Genomic DNA, 19,305 nt, shown 5'->3' with positions numbered 1-19,305 from the left:
GTACACAGTATGGATTCTTGCACTTAAATCCCTACTTTGGAGTGAGTATTGTGTTGGCTTGCTTATCTCCCTGTAGGATGTGGCCAGGCCAGTTCCTCTGACCTCACATTTGGAAAACCTTACAGTGGCTCCCTGAAGGCACATTGCTCTGGTGGGTGGTAGATTGGTCTGGAGTCATTGACTGTCCTTTGGACACCTTAGGCAGAGATTTCTGGATCTCAGTTTCCTTCTCTGGAAAATTAAGACTCGTTTACATAATCTCCGTACTCCTAGGGGTTAGTCAATTTGAATCTGCGTTACTCAGATTTCTCATCTCTGGGATAAAATACCTGATACCAGAAATTTAAGGAGGAAAGGTTTACTTGACTTATAATGTAGTCCATAGTTTATGGGCTCCAAGGCAGACATGGTGTGGCAGAGTGCCATGGCTGAGGAAAACTGCTCACCACAGAGCATCCAGGAAGCAGAGTCATAGAGGAGCTTGTATCAAGAATATACCTTCCAGGTCACCTCTTAGGTCTCACCTCCTAATAACACAATCAGCTGTGAACTCATAGGGTCAGTCATAGAATTGATTTACCGATAGGTACAGTGCCCCCGTGATCCAGTCACCTTCTGAAAACCTTACTTCTGAAAACATGAGACTTTGGGGGAACATTTTAGATTAAAATCATTACAGAAGAAATGCTAAATTTAATAGAAGCAAAGCAGAGGTTTGCTGTGTAATTTCAGTCCTTTCTATTTTTGAGGTTAGCAAGTGGGGTGCACAGTATATCCACCCCATCTCCTGTGTTTGCTCTTCTTTCTTTCTTTCTTTCTTTCTTTCTTTCTTTCTTTCTTTCTTTCTTTCTTTCTTTCTTTCTTTCTTTCTTTCTTTCCCTACTACTGTCTCTTGTCTCTTTCCTGGGTTAGATTCTTGCCATTCCTCCCTTTATCTTCTCCTTCTCTGTGCCCACTATCTCACTTTTCTGTCTCCTTTCTTCGTTCTTTCTTTCCTCTTCTTTTCTCCTGTGCATCTTCTCCCTACCTTCCTGTTTCACTTGTTATCTGTTTCTCATGCTCCTCCAATCTTCTTTTCTTCCCTCATACCCTCCCTACATCTCTGCCTCTCTCTATATTTGTTTTACAAAACTGCTCCGAATTTTCAGTTAAAAATGAATATTAACCATCAGTTCTTTTTGTCTGATTCACAGTGAGTATTACTGGTAGAAATAATCAACACAAATTAAACTAGCAACAGCTAAAGCACACAAGGAGAATTTGTTATTGACTAAAAATCCATAGAGGACTTGAATCTTCTCAGCTAATTTTATATATCTGCACAATTTTCACCCAGGAGAATTGGATTTAATAGAAATAATAGCTAAAAAGAAAACTCAAAATGGCAGAAGTTATAAATTAGTTACAAATTAGTAAAATTTGTTTTGCTCCAAATGTTGATCAATGAATCAAATCTTTTAAAATTCAAACAAGAAAAGAATTGATTCCAGTGAAAATAGCTTACAAAAAATTGGAAACAATTTAACTATGCTATACAAGACACTGATTTAGGAATTAAATTAGCTTAATGGAGTTTGCTCTGGAAAATACTTCCTTAGTAAAAATTAATCAATGTCAGTATAATCCTGATTTTAAAGTTTGCACTGACAAACTCAAAATCAAAGTGATTCTGGACTACTTTCCTAAAACCACTTTAGGCCATCCTGTGCTGATGGCAAATACAATCTCTGCATGTTAAGTGTTTCCTTCCTAATCAGACTGTTCAATAGTGGTCGTGCCTCAGTGACACCCTCTGGTGAAACTATGGATGTCCTTCTGTCACTCATGGTCCTGGGTCTGGATTCCTGCTTCTGATTTATCATTGTTGCCTCTCTGCACAAAGATATGATTGCTGCCTAATAATTCCCATGCCATCAGAATCTACAATCACAAAGCACCTTTACTTCCATTTTAAGTTATGTGTCAGACAGGCTTCTAGGACAGCTATTATATCCTCATCTTACAAACTAGAAAGCTGAAGCTCAAAGAGGCCCTGGATCTCCTTCTCAGAGTGGGTGCAGATGCATCTAAATCCTGTGCAATGTTCTGGAGTTGGCCAAATATGTACACTGGCGTAATGTGTGGGTCTATTGCTCTTCCTAGCAAGGCTTTGACACGACCTAAAAAAATACATTCAGTCATCAAAGAGATGTTTCATTTTCAAAACACTTGAGACTAGACTTCCAAAGCACGTACATGTGCACACACACACACACACACCACACACACGTGCACCTACACAGAGGCATGTGCTCTCTGGTGCATTAATTCACCAGCACAAGTCAATGTCTTGTTAAAAGCCTCTTGAATGTTAATGAATGAATAATTAACTTTAACTATATAATTAGCCTTTAAATGTGCAGAGACCCCCAGAGAGCATCTGAAAACATTCATAAGGAGATGATGATCTAAAACCGGAAACTTTTGATTAGGAAATGTCAGAGCAGTTGACAATCCAAGTCCCTGTCCCTGAAGGAGCTATGCTTTGACACTGGCCCATGATCTTCTTTTGGGTACTGGGAACTAGGTTTGCCAGCAGGAGTCATGTTGGAGGCTAGGAATGAATTTTCAAGGGCATTGCACAGAGATAAGGGAAACAGCCCTACTGAAGTAACGAGGTCAGATATGCATATTATAAGAGCTCTTGAAGCTCTTCAGAGCTGTTAGGAGCTCAGGCAGGAAGCCAGCAAGCTCAAGTGCAAGAAGCCCATGTGACATGCCACCTTACTTTGCTCCTTTGAAATTCATAGAGATGGGGTCTTATTTCCCCCTCTCATTCTAAATTACTGTTATTTCAAAGGATTTGTGTTCCTTGAAGACTGCTGGTTACTGGGAGTGTGACACGCATGGCCTCTGTAGTGACTGCCCAGGCAGTGAAGTATTTTGGGCTTGGTTTCCCTCCTGGCCCTCCTATTGGGAAGCAGAGGCATCACTGCACCTGTCACAGAGGGAAGACAGATCTGCTTTCTGTAGGGAGCAGAAGCAGATGTGAGCTGGATAGGGGCTCTTTCCCCGTCACAGGCAGATCATAACCTTGGAGCCTCTGCCTCACCAACAAGAGGAGCATTTAGCCTGGATGGTGAGGAAATGATGGTTTCCTCTTGAAAAGGCAGAGATGGAAAAGTCTATTAGAGGAGAGTAACCAGGCTCCTTTACCTGCGAGCCCTCAGCTTCACCTGTGCTTAGTTCTGCATGCCTGGTCCCTCCAGTGCTGGCCTTTGGTCTCCATTTTTCCAAGCTTGGCACTGCCAATTACCCAACTGCAGCCCAATCTATCATTTTCTGTCTGCGGCAGTCACAGCTCAAATCATTCAGATGCCTTTGGTTCAAATTTGGCTTCAGTGCAGTTGGCCTTTGCTTCTTTCTTATCCTCTGCCTTCAATGTGAAGCTGTGGTCATTAATACTGAAAGGCCTCTTAAAGGATGCGAGAGGAAGAGTGGGGGCCAAGGGCAGTTTTCTTCAGAGGTGGCTCCAGGTGCTCTGTCTGTTAGTAACAGAAACAGAACAACCCACCACATCTCTTTAAATTCTGGCTGCTCTGGTCGCACTATGGCCCTTTCTTTTATAACATGTGGCTTGATTTATAGCTATAATCCCTAATCTAAATTCCCTCAGTCGTACACAGAGCTGCCTCTATTTACCCCACAGTCTTTGAATGACATGACATGGTCACTGAGGTTATCTGTGACCTTTGCATCAGCCTGCATGAGCCTAAACGCTGTCTTTAACCCTGAGAGTCCAGTGACATTGTTGACTCATCTTAATGTTTGCTGCCTTAGGTTTTTCACCAGATAGTCAGATCAGACAGTGGGAGAGCACACCCACCACTGCAAACTGAGAGGGAATAAATAGAATGAGTTAACACATGTTAAGTGTTCAGGACTGGATTTTTTTATATAGGGCATATAAAATTTGTAAACCCTTTGCTGTAAACTCTGAATTCGACTGAGTGCATTTGTGTGTTCTGAGCATTCGTTATGTGCAGCCACTGCACACCCATTTTACTTATGTAACATGACTTATTCCCTAAAGCCCTCTGAGGGCAGACATTGTCAGCTGTTTACAGATAGAAAACGCAGGTGTCTTGTCCCTAACTCACAGAAGCTCTCTTTCTAGTGCACTAAAAATTTTTAATTTTTCTTCTTGATAAACAGAAACACTAATTTTTAAAAATAAAAGCAAAGCAGATCAGAGTCAGGCGTGGTGGCTCATGCCTGCAATCCCAGCACTCCTGGGCTACAAAGTGAGCTCAAGGCCAGCCTGAACTGCATAGTGAGACCCTGTCTCAAAAAGACAATAAATAAACAAATAAATAAATAAAATAAAAGCAGATCAGAAGTAAACCTTTTTGAACCACAGAACGGAAAGAGTACCAGAGTACTGTTCCCTTAGCCTTAGGGCTGCCCACCACTGCATGTCTGGGCTGTGGTATCCACTGCAATAGTCCCCAGCCACATGTAACCATGTGTATTAGCATTCAGTGAAATAAAAACTCAGCTCCCAAGGTGCATTAGTTGTGTTTTAAGGACTTCTTACCCACATCAGACAGGGTAGATATAGAGTGTTTTCATCATCAAAGAAAGTTCCACCAGACAACAGAGGATTTGTAGTGCAGAGTTTGGAAATATTTTTTCAGCACTTTTTCTGTTCATAGAAAATACAGGAAAACAATCACAATATTTATATCTACCTACTGGGCAGTTGTGAGACCCCATAGGATGATGTATGTAAAATGCTATGTAATTTTTCTATAATGTAACTTGCAAACAATGGCCATTTATATTAAAGGGGCAGTGCGACCTCAGGATGCCTTTAAACATACTAGTAACTGTGGGCATTATACATAGATCCCAGCTCTCTGTGATAACTGATGAGACAGACATCCAACCCTAAAGTTTCATGTCTTAACATTATTTTCATTCTGATGAAGTTACAGTTCATATTGTAACTTCAAGCCAGGAAGGGCAGGCCCATCTTTGGCTCTCTATGGCCACAGCCCTGAGATTATATCTACCAGTCCACTCCAGGTTATCCATTTAGAATCAACTATGTTTGACAAAGAACTGTCCTGCCTCTGAATTGACAGTATCGTATTTCTGCAAACTTTTCTCACTTTCTCTTTCTGCTTATCTGGCTGTTTATTGCTCAGCAGATTTTGCATGAAATATAGTAATAATTTACAGAAATCTGTGCCCATACCTAAAAATACCAATATAAGCTGCTGTTGGACAACTCTTGTGCGGTTGTCTTTCATTTTCCATCCCCGAAATACATTGGTGTAGGGTGGATTAGCAAGAAGGGAAGGGTTACATCCCATGAACACAAACACATGGCATTAAGTTTTGGTGGCTCCATGAACACCTATTCTATATGTGTGTGTGTTTATGTTTACTTTTTTAGGAAGTGAGAAAAGTGAGGTTGTTGAGACTTAGAAAGTCTTCATAAAGTCAAGATTCTCAGCATCTTGATGACAACTTTGATATGTGAAAGTTTTAATGTTGCAGATACCTAGGCTCCATCAAGAAGGCAAATGCCATCAATGGTTTAAAGCTCTCAGGATGCCTATGTAATCCAGTGGCTCATTTTCCCCATTAATAGTCACAGGAAGTGACTCTTGGCTCACAGAACCATACCTTGTCCCAGCTGACCAGGATGAGGAGGCAACACTAGGGAAGGTGAAGAGGTTTAGCTCATACCATCATAACCTGAGATTCATATCTCTTACACCCACAACTCAGTGCTCCTCCCACTCATCCTACTGTTATCCTTTATAAATTGCTTTTCACTTGTTTTAGCTCTCTATCCCATAGTTCCACAATTTCCGTAGTATATCTAGAAAAGCTGGTTTCTCTTTTGCTAGTCACCTCTGGGTTCCTTTACCACTGATTAGGCCCAGCTTTCTTTTGCTGCTACTTGGATGATCTGATTCCCTTAGAATACTCTGAGCTTAACGCCAAATGTCTGATCCTCCAATCTCTGGACACAAAATTTTCTGTGAGAGACACAAATCCTGTACTTTTGCCCCATCTCTAGTTATTCCAACAACCAACCCCCCCCCCCAAAAAAAAAGAACGCAGCTATAAACCTTCCAAATCATTTTGTTTCCACAGGGAGTACTTCAGCAGCTGTCTCTAAAAGAATGCAGCATTTCACATCCTCTCCCAGCCACTTTTATTTTTCTTTGCTTCACTGTTTTATATTTCCTTCTTAAAGAAAGGCAATGAAGTTTAGAATAGGTCAGGAAATTGAGTAATCTCTTATTTAGTTTTCCTACCAATTTCAAGAGTTTGAGTTCCTCCATCTCTGCATTAAAGGGTAATTACTTCAGCCTCCTTTTAAATAACTTTAAAATTTGGAAACAATATGCACATTTAGATCAAGAATGTTCCCCCAAAGCCTCATAGGCAGGGCTTTTGGGAAATGACTGAATCATGGTGCAGGGAGGGGGATATAGCTGACATGTTAGGACACTGGGTCTGGACAGAAGAGGCAGTTCACTGGGAGTGTCAACCTGGAAGAGGGTACCTTTCTCAGCTCCTCACTTCCCTCCCTGCTCCCTGGGACATGAACAGCTTTTCCTCCACTATGCCCCTCCGCCATACTGCTCTACCTTGGAGCTGACCTACCGGTGGACTCAACCATGAACCCAAATGAATCTCTGTCCCTTTAAGTTGTGCATGCTGGACACTGTGTTTCAGCAAGGAGCAAAGTGACTCAGACCATGAATTTTAACCTACACGGCTGCACGTAATGACGAGGCACAGCCATCTCCTTGTTAAGTTTGCATACTTGTCTTTTGGGAGATACTGAGTGTATTTTCTGGGATATGTTCTGGATTATAGTGCTCCCAATTTTGAACTGCATCTTGATTTCAGAGTATGTACATACATAAAGATTTATTGAGTTCTTTTATTGCACATAGGTTGTACCTTAATAAAAATAAATGTATCAAAAGTAAAAAAGTGTTATGTTTATTGACATGGAAATATGTTTACTCTGTGTGAAACAAGAAAAGAAAGTAATTTCTGAAATAATTTGAACTATATAAATCTGTTTTGGGACCAATCTGCTTTTGTAAATAGCATCATAATGAAACAGAATGGAATTCACTTGCTCATGTGTTATCCATGGCTGCTTTGGTGCTGTGTATCAGTTTACTTGGGCTACCCTGGCAAAGTAATGCACATCGAGTGGCTTAAGAAACAGAAATTTCCTGTCTCACAGATTAGGGGGCTGGAAATCTGAGATCAAGGTGTCGGCAGGAAGGTGGAGGGAAGGGTCTGCTTCAGGCTTCTCTCCTGCCTTCTGCTGGTCCCTGGGCTGTGGCAGCATAAGGTTGGTCTTCACCTGGTGCTCTCCCTGTATATGTTCCCTCTCTTTTTTCTTTTTCATAATACTGGGGATTGAGGGTGTTGAACCCAGAGCCTTTGCGCTGAGCTAAATCACAGCCCTTAAAAATTTTTTTAAAAATTTTAACAAAGGGTTTTGCTAAGTCATTAAGTTGCCTAGTGACTGATTTCCTCTCTTTTTTTTCTTGAAAAATACCAGTTGTGTTGATTCAGGGGCTCACTCCTGTGTGATTATATCTTAACTAATTATATCTATAATGACTTTATCTCCAAATAAGGTCACATTCTGAGGGTTAAGACTTCAACATATGATTTTTTTTTGAAAGAAGAACATTTCAGCTAATGACACCTGCAACAGTGGAATTGAGTGATTGACCAACAAAATACAAAATTGTATTCTTTACATTAAAAGTTTGCCAGTCCCTCTGTGTGTGTGTGTGTGTGTGTGTGTGTGTGTGCACACATACACGTAAAAACCTTAGCAGGCTGCTCAGAAATATGTTACTGTATTCTCTGAGTTATAGAATGTTACTGTATTCTCTGAGTTATAGAATTTTATAATCAGTTCTACAATTTAAATTTTAATTATATTAATACTTTTTATATTATTTGTTTTAAAAGATTATGTAATAGTCTTTGTAATGTAAACGAGGAAAAGACATCAATATTTAGTCCTTGTCCCTTGCCTGCATACCGCCCCTTGTGATTTATTGTGTTCTACTGCAAAGCTTTCTAAAACAGGTTACTGTTCCCTATTTCTGAGAGGTGTTAAGGACAAATACTTAGCAAACAGGCAAACCTGCATGTTTACTTACTATGGATTTTTTTTATATCTTTATTTAGCTGCCTCTTGTAAGTTGGAGAGAAAAGGTTTTGGCTTTTATCTTCTCATTAAAAATAGATCCTTTTATGACGAGGATGGAGAAGCCATGAATCATCATCTCCAGCGTATGCAATGTTAGATCACTCCTCTGAAATGGGCTTTTGTAAATAGCATCATAATGAAACAGGATGGCGTTCACTTGCTTCAGTGGGTAATAGGTCACTCTCATGACTCCCTGGTTTCTTGTCATTTCAGGAAGTTGGATGCTTTCATCTATGATGCAGCAGTCTTGAATTACAAGGCTGGGAGGGATGAAGGATGCAAGCTTGTGACCATTGGGAGTGGGTACATCTTTGCTACCACTGGCTATGGAATTGCCCTCCAAAAGGGCTCACCTTGGAAGAGGCAGATTGACCTGGCTCTACTCCAGTTTGTGGGTGATGGTAAGACCTCAGAACACCCCCTAATTTGAGAAGACTTGAGATCCTCATACTGGTTTTCCCATAGACCTTTGTGCAATAAACTTGCTCCCTAAAAGTATCTATTAAATGCCTGCCATGTGATACATGCTTCCTTAGGTTGCTTAAAATGGAATGTGATTGTATATAGCTAAATTTAAAAAAAGAAAATTATTTTAAGGATACAGAATCATGTCTCACAGTGAATTTAAGAGGATTAAACAAATAGGTTTAGAACAAAACAAGGTCCATGGCAGTCCTGGTACCTCAAATCTGGGAATCCAGAGGTCCTCTCCCTAGAGAGGTAGACCTCAATGAAGAGGGGCAATTTTATCTTTCTGAGAACACTTGACACTCTCTAGAGACATTTTCAGTAGTCCCAACAAGGAAGCTGTGGCTACTACATTTAGTGAATACATGCTAGGAATGAAGGATATTGACAAGCATCTTAACAATGCCCAGGTCACCCCTGTATATTTCTAAACATAGAATTATGTGACCCTAAATATAATTGAAATATTTTATTCAGGAGTATTACATAAGTAGACTGTCTAAATTCCCATTTCTATTCTCTAAATTCTAAATTTCAAATTACACAGAATTTATCATCAATTTTGCATCAAATGCCTTTTTTTCTGAAGCCATCAGATCTGACTAAGGGGGTAGAATCATGCTGTGTTCCTCATTGTTGTCCTATGGAGGAACCAAGCTGGGCAATCTTTGGAAAAGGGATGGTGGGCAGAAATCCTATAGATTTAGTACAGCCCATCTACAATACTGCCTAACATGCAAAACTTACAGTTTCCATTTCACAAGATTTACCAACGATTAAGCCACCTGTGGATCTGTCCAACCCCGTTGAATGATTGTGTCTGTAGAAGAATTCCCTTCTGTCTTCTACTTCATAGAGATCTCATCACAGCCCGGGATCCCTGACATGGCTTTTAAATCCAACCATCTGAGTCATAATTTCTTCTTGAAGTGCTACACTGAGATAAGAGAAGCAAAATCAACATAGAGAACAGGTTGGCTCCAGAAATTAGTTCAGTGCAAAGAGAATATGCAAACTCAGGGCAGGGGCAGAAGCCCCATTCCAGAGGCTATATTCAGTGATGACTGCAGTATATGCTGTGCTTGTCTAGAGCTGAGAGAGGAAAATGGAGCAACCACCAGAGCTGAATACAGTATAGGCAGAGCTTACTGCATAAGGTTGGAAGAAATATGAATGAAGCATAGAATTTCTTGCATCTTTTTCTCCTTTGACTACACCTAGAATCAAACCCTGGATTCCCATAGTGTCAGCAAGCATCCTAAATGTGTTTTATATTTAACTCTTAAATAAATATATCTGATTCTCAAAGGTCCCTACAGGATATTTGTGCCTTCCTCAGATCACTGGTCATGTTCCATGATGGTAAAGATGATTTGTAGCTGTGTTGGTTAGCTATTGCTGTTAAATCTTAGAGGCAAACAACAATCAGTATTTAGTTTGCTCACGGGAGCCCTACCTCATGCCAGACTGGGTTTGACAGCTCTAAACCTGCAAGCCCATGTGTCAGGGGTGTGACCTCTGCCTCATACCTGTTTGTTCTGGGTACCAAGTTAACTATCCAGTGGTTACCTATGGAAGCACTTGCCTCTGCTGGAAGAACAGAGTGACCATTTTATAAGCCTGTGCACACTTCAAATCTCTGCTTCATTATATTTTTGTCTGCTAAAATCCTCCCATCCAAAGTAAGTCCATGCCCCAAGTCAAGGGACTGGAAATATACTCTTTTATGGATAGAGATGTAGAGTTTCTGAGGGAGGTTAGAAACTGAAGATTTAAGGTCAATTATTTCATCTACTTCTGGGGTTATCTAAGCACCCTTGTATGTAGAGAACTATTCATTGGGCATATAGGAGTCCAGTCTCCAGCAGAACTCTGATCCTGCCATTAAATACGTGTATGGATAAATGGTTGGTGCTAGGATGTCTTTAATTTGACAGAAAACTTATAATTGTGACAGGTATTGACCAAAAGACTGATTCCTAACCTTAAGCCTCCCTGTCTTTTTTATTTCTCTTGCAACATCTGTTATGAAACAGCTGACATATTTAGGGAACAGCAGATATCAGTTGCCATGTCTGTACATTACAAGTATTCTTTAATCTTCATAACAAGCTTATGAAATTGAGCATTGTCATTCCCATTTTGTAGAGGAGAAAACTAAAGCTCAGGGACCTTGTAAGTCCCCCTCACTGTTAAATGAAAATGTTTTTACTTAATGGACCTTATTCAGGAAAGGGAGCAATTAGGCAACCCCTGTTTTATTTATTTTTCTAAGATATCTATTCAAACAAATTGCTTAGGTACTGTACTAGACATTCATAAACTCTGTAGGAAGAGGCAATTTAGTGCATATATGAGTCAAATGTGCATTTGTTGTGTTTACAAATACTTCTGTGAAAGGGATGATCTTCCTTAGCCTCAGTGTACTTATCTGTGCATGGTTTCAGGCATATTCACCTAATAAGGTTGGCATGAGGATGGAATGGGAAAAGTTTCATGTAAAGTACAGCACAACACCTGCAACATAGAAATAGCTCAATAGCCATCACCTTCATCGTCATTGTTACCATCGTCACCACCCTCAGCAGCAGCAGCAGTGTTTTCATGATCCAGCATTACTGTCATAATCACCAACTCCTTGATCCTCCTCATTATCATCACCACTGCTGTCACCTCTCTCATGACCAACATCATCCTTTTCCTCACCACCGTCCTGTACCCTCCATTAACACCATCATTATCTCTGCACAGCTCTTGTGTTCCACACAGCCTCCTGGTGTTGCACGGACAGAGGTATCATGAAGTTGTATCATGGAAACAGTCTTCATGGTGCTGAACACAAAATGTCTTTGAAGTATGCTGCAGATGCTTACTTGCAGAACATCTAGGTCCTCACAGATACTTTATATGCTGGATCGTTGCTTTCCTGGTCATCCAGAAAGCGTTGGGAAGTGTGACTTTTTCAGCTTCATCTTTAGCGGCCATCTGGAAGTAGAGACATGGGAGAGAAAATGACGTTCCTCCAGGGGGGCGTCTTAAGATAATCTTCCCGGAAAGCCATGTCCAATTCTGAATGTCTCTCTAGGAGTAAATACATGAATTAACACAGCTGCATAAATATTTCACTTATCTTATGAGGCTTCAGAAGGATTAATTATGCTCTAAAATTAGACCTGTAAAGAGCACAGTGCCAAGCAGTACCTAATTATTATTCATCCTTTAGAATGGAGTGTTTATCTCTTGTTATAGAGTAGTTTCAGTGGACAATTACCAGTCTAATGAGTGTCAAAAGTATTTTAAAAAATTTTCCTAATGAGCTATGTAAATATAACCTTCAAGTGGAGTATTTGGTTATTGGAGGAACCTCTTACATGAAGGCTGCCATGAATTTCCCTAGGAAGAAGGGCTACTAATCTGCTTTGAGGGATGCACAGAATCCCCAAGTGACCTTGCCTTCCTTCTTCTGTCTGACTGTGCCCCTTCTGATATGGTACATCATGGGCTCTTTGGTTCTCAGCAGTTTGGAAACTGTTCTCACAGTTACTTTTCAGCGTTGACCAGTAGTAATACCCAACATCTCTTTAGAAGTAGGAACCTTACTAGGCACTAATGTGTTAAGAAGGAATTGTCACTGTTTTTTCTTCTTTTCTTCAAAGGGCTTGCAATATAGCTGGTTGACAGTGCACAAACTTAAAGTATCAAACCTTAAAATACAAACATGTTTTTAGTTATTCATATATGTATGAATTCATATGCACACATGTATGCATTCCTCTTTACTCAGTGTTTTGGGTAGTTAAGAGGGTGGTCAAGGGGATATACCAGACATACAAGTTTATTTTAAAAGGAAATGAATAGGCAGAATGAATCATAAAGAAAATGTGTGCTCCTATTTAGACAAATAATAGCATGGACTAGCATTAATGGGAACCCCAGTGATTTGCTCACCCGGCAACTAGAAAATCTCTATTGAGTACCAGATTCTCCCTGACACCTAAAACATGTCACAAGTAAGGACTGTGTGAGCCTGCAATTTAAAGATAGGTATTTCTGACTTCAAAGTGATGGTGAACAAGGGATCTCTTAGATTCCTTCTAACTCATGGATTTTGTGAGTTTTTTTTAAAAATATAGTTTTGAAATCTAAAGAGGCAGAAGGTAGATCTTTGACTTCTAAATTCAAAAACCTTTCTTGTATATAAGGGCCAGCAAAAAGACACTTTGGAATGAGACTGTATGATTATGTTATTCAGAAGCAAGTGATACTTAGAAAAAATGAAAAAATTATTTTTGAGCTCCTACTCCATGAATTGGAACCATGCTTATTGTATTAAATCTGATACCTAAGTAATTTTTCATATGTAGGTTCTGCATTTCTAACAGGTTCACAAGTGATTTTACTGGACTATGGACAACATTCTGTATACATTTTATTTATTTATTTATTTATTTTTTTTTTTGTGGTACCAGAAATCAAACTCATGACCTCGTGCTTGCCAGGCAGGCGTTTATGCTGCTGAGCTGAATCCCTGGCCCTCTATATACATTTCATAGATGTAAAAATGTAATCAATTCCATCTGCTTCTAACTCTTATCATCTTTCCATTAAGCCATGCTGGCTGTTCTAGTTATAAGTACTATTTGGTTTTTTACCATTGAAAAGAATTTAATGTTCCTCTCTTTATCTATGTACCTTGCTCAGTTTTCATGGTTGTGTGCTGAGTTTTAAACTCTGAAATATGTTACTTATACTTGGTATCTAGTCTGAGTTCACCAGATAAATAAGAATGAGCATATTAACATATTGTCCATATATTTTATAAATTGTTTGTTATATATTCCATTGCATTTATTTATTTGTGTAGATTTAAAATATTGTGAAGCATTGAAAAATACGATGCATATTTCATATTAATATTTTCAATAGGGTGGCCAACTCAACTGATTTTGCTAAAATTGTCAATTATAACAGTTAGTGACCCAAATTATATCATATGTGGGAATAATAATAGTTAACAATCTCATATATGAGGTATTTGAAAGATACGACATGTATCATTTCTTATGGACAGATAGACTTAGTTCCCTCTGTCTGTTTTATACTTCAACATGGCCCTACATGTTTTAAAGATTCATCTGAATTGTTAATGGATTGGCAGGGACCACAAGGTTTGTAGTCTGTTAATGAAGAGCCTTGTTGCATTTGATTCTAGAGCTTTGGAATGCACTAACCTGGGATAACTAGGCTCACAGATTCCAGAGTAGGGGAAGGTGTTGGAGGGGAGTCCGTGGTGAAGACCAGTTCCTGACTCAGAGTGGGTTAGTGCTGGCATCCTAAATCCTTCTTCCTTCATTACTCTTCCACTGAAGCATGCAGGATGGCTCTTGACAGCCAGAGACTCTGTGTTGCTAGCTGGAGTATACAGTATTTGTGATTGCAGAAGTTCTTTGTGTATCTAATTAGGATTTTCATAAATCGCTCTGGGGCACTGGGCGAGTTGCTAATATTCTCAACACTGCCCTTGTCTACCTTCCAATTTTAATTATCTGTGGGCTGCTGTCTGAGCTTTGGAGAAAGCTGGAACCCCTTGCAGCTTGCTTTGTAGTGACTATACATGCTTCTTTTCCTAAGGCAGCACATCTGAGAGTTCTTTACAGGCTGTCATCTTACAGCTGGCCTAGAAGTGCTATGGAAATATAAGTTGAAGAAATTCCTAAATGCCTCACCCCAAAATATTTGTTTTTTAGGCAAGCATAGAATCTTGATTCAATCCCTTTTTAAAAACAGAACGCATTCTACCCTCTCTTTCTGACTCTATTTGTTGATTTGAATCCAATCTATCATTTAGACTTTAGGATTCCTTAGCAGCACTTTAGGATCTCTAAGGGAGATTATCTTTCTATAAAATCCCTGAGTTCCAAGCCTATAGCATTCTTGTAGCGTTTATAGCAAGAGAGGTAAAATGGTAAAGTGAAGGATTTGCAGCTTTTGAGGAGCATAACCTTGGAATTCTCTAAATCTCAGTTTCATCATTTTTAAATTAGATTCATTTGATGACTAAATCTAAAAGTAAACATAAAGAAAATAGTCCAATTGATGAGTCAATGAAGAAATTAAAAAGGAAAAATTTTAAAGGACCCTAGAGATACATGAAAATAGAAATAAAACATTCCAAAACCTATGGGGTGTAGCCAATGTGTTTCTGAGATGGAGGTTTATAACCATAAACACTCACATCAAGACATGGAATGACTGCAAAGACATCAGCCTGATCCCAAGTGGGCTTTAGATGCCATTTCATTTTGGGACTCTCCGTGTCACCTAGCCCACTGAAGTACACTGAATTCTGTCTCTTGAGGGCAGATGCTATTCATGTCCATTCTTCTTTCCCTGCTTTTCCCTTCCCTCAAAACTCACAACAGAGGTGTGCATGCAACAGAAGCCCAAATTAATTAACTGAATGAATGATATGATTGTACTGCAGATACATGTTTCGAGGACTTATTTCAATAATTAGATATCTTTTCTTTTAAGAGTATTGTCTTAGTTACTTTTCTCTCATTTCTGAGACAAAACACTTAACAGCCCAAATTAAAGGGGAAAAGGTGTAGTTAACTCACAATTTGTAGAGTTTTCAGTCCATAATCATCTGGCTCCAAGATACTGTAGAAGAGAAACAGTTCATGGCAGTCAGAAGATAGCAAAGTAACGAGGAACAACCACAGTTCTTTCTATCACTTGTGTCTTATCCAAGGGCATGTACACTCGCACCCTTAATTCAATGCCCTTTATCCTAGCATTGCACCATGAATCAATTCCAGTATCACACGCTTCAGGTCCAGTTACCTCTGAAAAAAATCACCTGTAACTTCATGAGACTTTGGAGGGACATCTAAATACAAGCCATAAAAAGTGTTCTTTTCTTGAGGAGGACAGTATGTAGCTGTATAGAAGAGATACAAAGAGGTAATCAATTATCCACTATCAGATCTGACCATCTTCTGAGCTCCTCTATTCACTCTAAGACAGAGACAAATTCTTCTTTTATCTAATTTGTGTACTCTAGTAGTCAAATGCTCTTAGTTTGCCAAATTTTTTAAACACAATCTTCTGTGATGGGTAGAGCCAGCAAGATGATATATCTTTTAGCATTTAGAACTTGAGTGGATCATAAGTTATTGCTAAGTCAACTCATAGGAGAACTGAAGCCCATGAAGATTAGATAGGACCTCGCCAAGGCTGTACAATGAAAGAGTGGTAGAGAGAGGTTAAAACCCATATCTCCAGTGTTCTAGAGCAATGATGTAATAAAAATAAAACAAAAGGAAAACAAAAATGTAATGATCCTTTGTCTTCCTCCTTTGGGGGAAGACGATGCTACAGCAGGAACAAGAGATAAGAGGGGAACTGTAACTATAGTGGTCAGCAGCCCAACCCATTCATAACAGTTACAGTAGAATGAGCTCTACTCCTCTGTCTGTGTTCCTCTATCCTTCCCTTTTGTACTGTGTAGGCAGTGTGGCCTCAGGACACTTGCCCATTCCATCCCAATCAAGACCTCAATGGAGGCAATAAGCACATTCCCTCTTCTTGATGTTCTCCAACATATGCTTGTCATTATTTTTTGTGTGTCTGTGGTGCTGGGAACTGGGCGTGCCAAGTATACATGTACTCTGCTACTGAGCTACCCCCCCAGCCATATCTTTTTTGATAACCAGTCCTGTTCACATCATCTCATTCTGGCTACCATACAAATGTCATTCAAGATCAGGCCCAAATCCCTTTTCCAAAGAGGAGTTTGTGAATTGGAGAAAAGTCCTGTCTTACTGTATTGACACATGGTTTTGTTCATTGAAATGTCATTAGCACAAAGAGAAGATTCTGATCCCTGACAAGTGGGAGGGGAGTGAAGTCAACAGGTGCATTTTAGCACTACCTTCTGCCAAACCAGGTCACACTCCCACTGTGTTTTTTCTATGTTTCTTTCTGTAGTCCCTGGGAATTTCAACACTCCACAATTTCTCTGTCTCTGTCTCTGTCTCTGTCTCTGTCTCTGACTCTGTCTCTGTCTCTGTCTCTGTCTCTGTCTCTGTCACTGTTTCTGTCTCTCTCTCTCTCTTTCTCTTCCTCTCTTTCTCTGTACATATATACATGTATGTATTGTATATATCTTAACAATCAAGCCCTGTTTTCCAAATTCCTGTTACCCAAATTTTGTTTTCAGAATTTCAAATTGACTTTAGCCTAAGTGTTGGCATGTAGCCATCATCCACGTAAGTTGGAACTCAGGGCTCTTCTAGTTCCATGATATCAAGGTGTGGTTCTGAGTTGTAGGAATCAGTTTCTTTAATCTAGAGCCTAAGAAAGAGTGGCCAGGAACTCTACCTATGGGTTCAGCAATTAGGAACAAGGCTGAAATTTCTGCTCCGTGCTGTTGGATAATGATCAAGGAGATGAACAGGAGATTTGTTTTTTCAGAGTTAGTAAACACTCACAGCCAATTCCAGCCACAAACTGTTTCTGCAAAAAATACTGTTATTGAATGGAGGTACATCCGTTCGTTAGGTGTTGTCTAAGGTTGTCTTCACAGTGCAGCTGCTGTGCTGAGCAGCTGCAATAGAAATGTTTACTCTTCAGCACTTTATAGAAAAAACATTGATGACTCTTGCTCCAGGCTTTCTGGAAGAAGGAAAAAGGGCAGAGACACCTGGAAATTGTAGGTCTCACAGTTCTTTTATAAGAAGAGAGAAAATTTTAAAGAGAAATGAAAGAAAAAGAATGAGAAGGAAGAGAAGAGAAAGGAGAAAATAAAAGGAAAAAAAGAGGGAGAAGAAAATGATAGAGGACAAAGAAGAAAATGGCAATATCATAAAGGAAAGAAAGGTGGGGAAGAGATAGGAAAAAAGGAGAAAGCAATGAAAAGACAAGTCAAAGAAAAGAAGATGCAGGTGAGGAGAGATTAGAGAGCAATGTTTGCTAAGTGACAGCGTAGACTGCATTTAGCTTGGCATCCACAGAACAGGCTGGGTTTGTTCAATTAAGCAATGAACCATGTTGCAAATAAAGCGGAATGAGACTAAGCTGTCCACTCCCATGTCCTGGCTCCAGGGTAGTTGTGCAAGCTACAGACCACTAACTGATTCATTCTGGCCTTGGAGAAATCTCTTCTGTCTTGCAATGGCTTCTCCTGCCAGCAGCTATTCCTGACATGGGCCCCTGTCCTCAAATGACTCAGAACCGTGCTGTTGTAACCAGCAGCCTTAGCTTGTTTAAAAAGATAAATGCAAAATGAAGATAGTGTGGGATTTGTGGGGAAAAGAGGTGCAGAGAATCTGAGAATCTCCTTTGAAGGGATGTTTCCACTGCTCTAAATGAAAATAACTCACCGACCACCATTACCCTTATTACTTTTATAGATATTTATAATAAATAATAGTTATGAAGGGATAATTATGTGTCATATAACCATCTAAACCTTTCTATGCATTAATTTTGCTCAAAATGACTAAGTGTCAGGAGTTTTGACAATCAGCTCCTGTTTGCAGATGAGGAAATGGAGTCACAGATAGATTAAGGACAGTGTCCAAGATCACCCAACTACTAATAGCAAACCTAGGGTTTGTGTCTGTGCAAAAGGACCCTAGGACCTTTGCTTTCATCATCACGTAATGCTGCATCTTCTTTAGCTGCCATAGCTTTCACAGGCACTCTTTGCAGCTAGAAAGAATATAGTTACGATTGAAACACAGATGGGTGAGACTCCAGATTCAGTGTTCCTTCTTCTTTTACTGAAGGAACAGCATCAGTTGCAGCCGATAACTGGATGACAAAAGTTGAGGGGGGGGGGTTAGAAAAAGTGACCTATACTTTTTCTTTCCTGTTTTTCTGTGGCCAAATAGACTTGTCCATGCCTCAGGCCCCAGAACTGTGGAAATAGACCTAGCCTCATTATTGAGAACATTCCACCCTGGAAGTTTGGGGGGAATCTCAGTATCCAGAGTAAGAAATGAAGTAAGGATGGAATGTAATAATGAGAAGTCAACTGTTTGGTCTGGATACCAATACCAGCGTGCAGAGCTCCCTCTCCAGGTTCACAAAAACTCAGCTTGGTTGCTGGAATGGCTTGTCCCTCACAGAGCTCCTCAGAGCTGCATAATCCCTTGCAGTTCAGAATATTATTGTTCCTTACTAAATGTGTTTTAATCAAATTAAAACTTTGAAGGCAGAAATCATGTTTGGGTTGAATGAGGTTACTTCAGAAACCAAGCTTTCTAATCAAGTTAGTAAGGTAGGGATGTCATCAGCAGTGCCCCCCAGTTTACTTGCCTACTTGGTCATTCATTCTTTCTCTCTTCAAATTGTTCATTCCACAAAGAATAACAGCAATTTAAAAACTCCAGGTGCTAGGATATAAAAATGATCAAATATTTCTGTTCTGTTGCTCTTACTACATTTTTATATCCATTAGAATCACTTGAAAAACTTGTTGAAAATACAAATACTTCATTTTTACCCTTCTAGGGCATTTTTTACATTTTGTGTACACATTTATAGTACACAATAAGATTAAGAATCATTCTTCA

At 39.6% G+C, this 19,305-nt stretch overlaps 1 protein-coding gene across 1 annotated transcript in view; it reads left to right on the top strand.

Annotated features, from left to right (window-relative positions):
- The window catches only part of Grin2a (glutamate ionotropic receptor NMDA type subunit 2A), a 420,257-nt gene that overhangs the window by 369,050 nt on the left and 31,902 nt on the right, over positions 1-19,305 (top strand). The window contains exon 12 of the mRNA XM_063226505.1: positions 8,468-8,655. Within this exon, the coding sequence (XP_063082575.1) occupies positions 8,468-8,655 (188 nt within the window). The remainder of the gene's footprint in view (positions 1-8,467; positions 8,656-19,305) is intronic.

The sequence above is a fragment of the Cavia porcellus genome, unplaced genomic scaffold (genome assembly GCF_034190915.1).
Source record: "Cavia porcellus strain 051 isolate PalLab524CR breed Dunkin Hartley unplaced genomic scaffold, mCavPor4.1 scaffold_16, whole genome shotgun sequence".
NCBI classification, from domain to species: Eukaryota; Metazoa; Chordata; class Mammalia; order Rodentia; family Caviidae; genus Cavia; species Cavia porcellus.
Note: the sequence above shows the minus strand (reverse complement) of the source record. Positions and strands in the feature narration are given on the sequence as shown.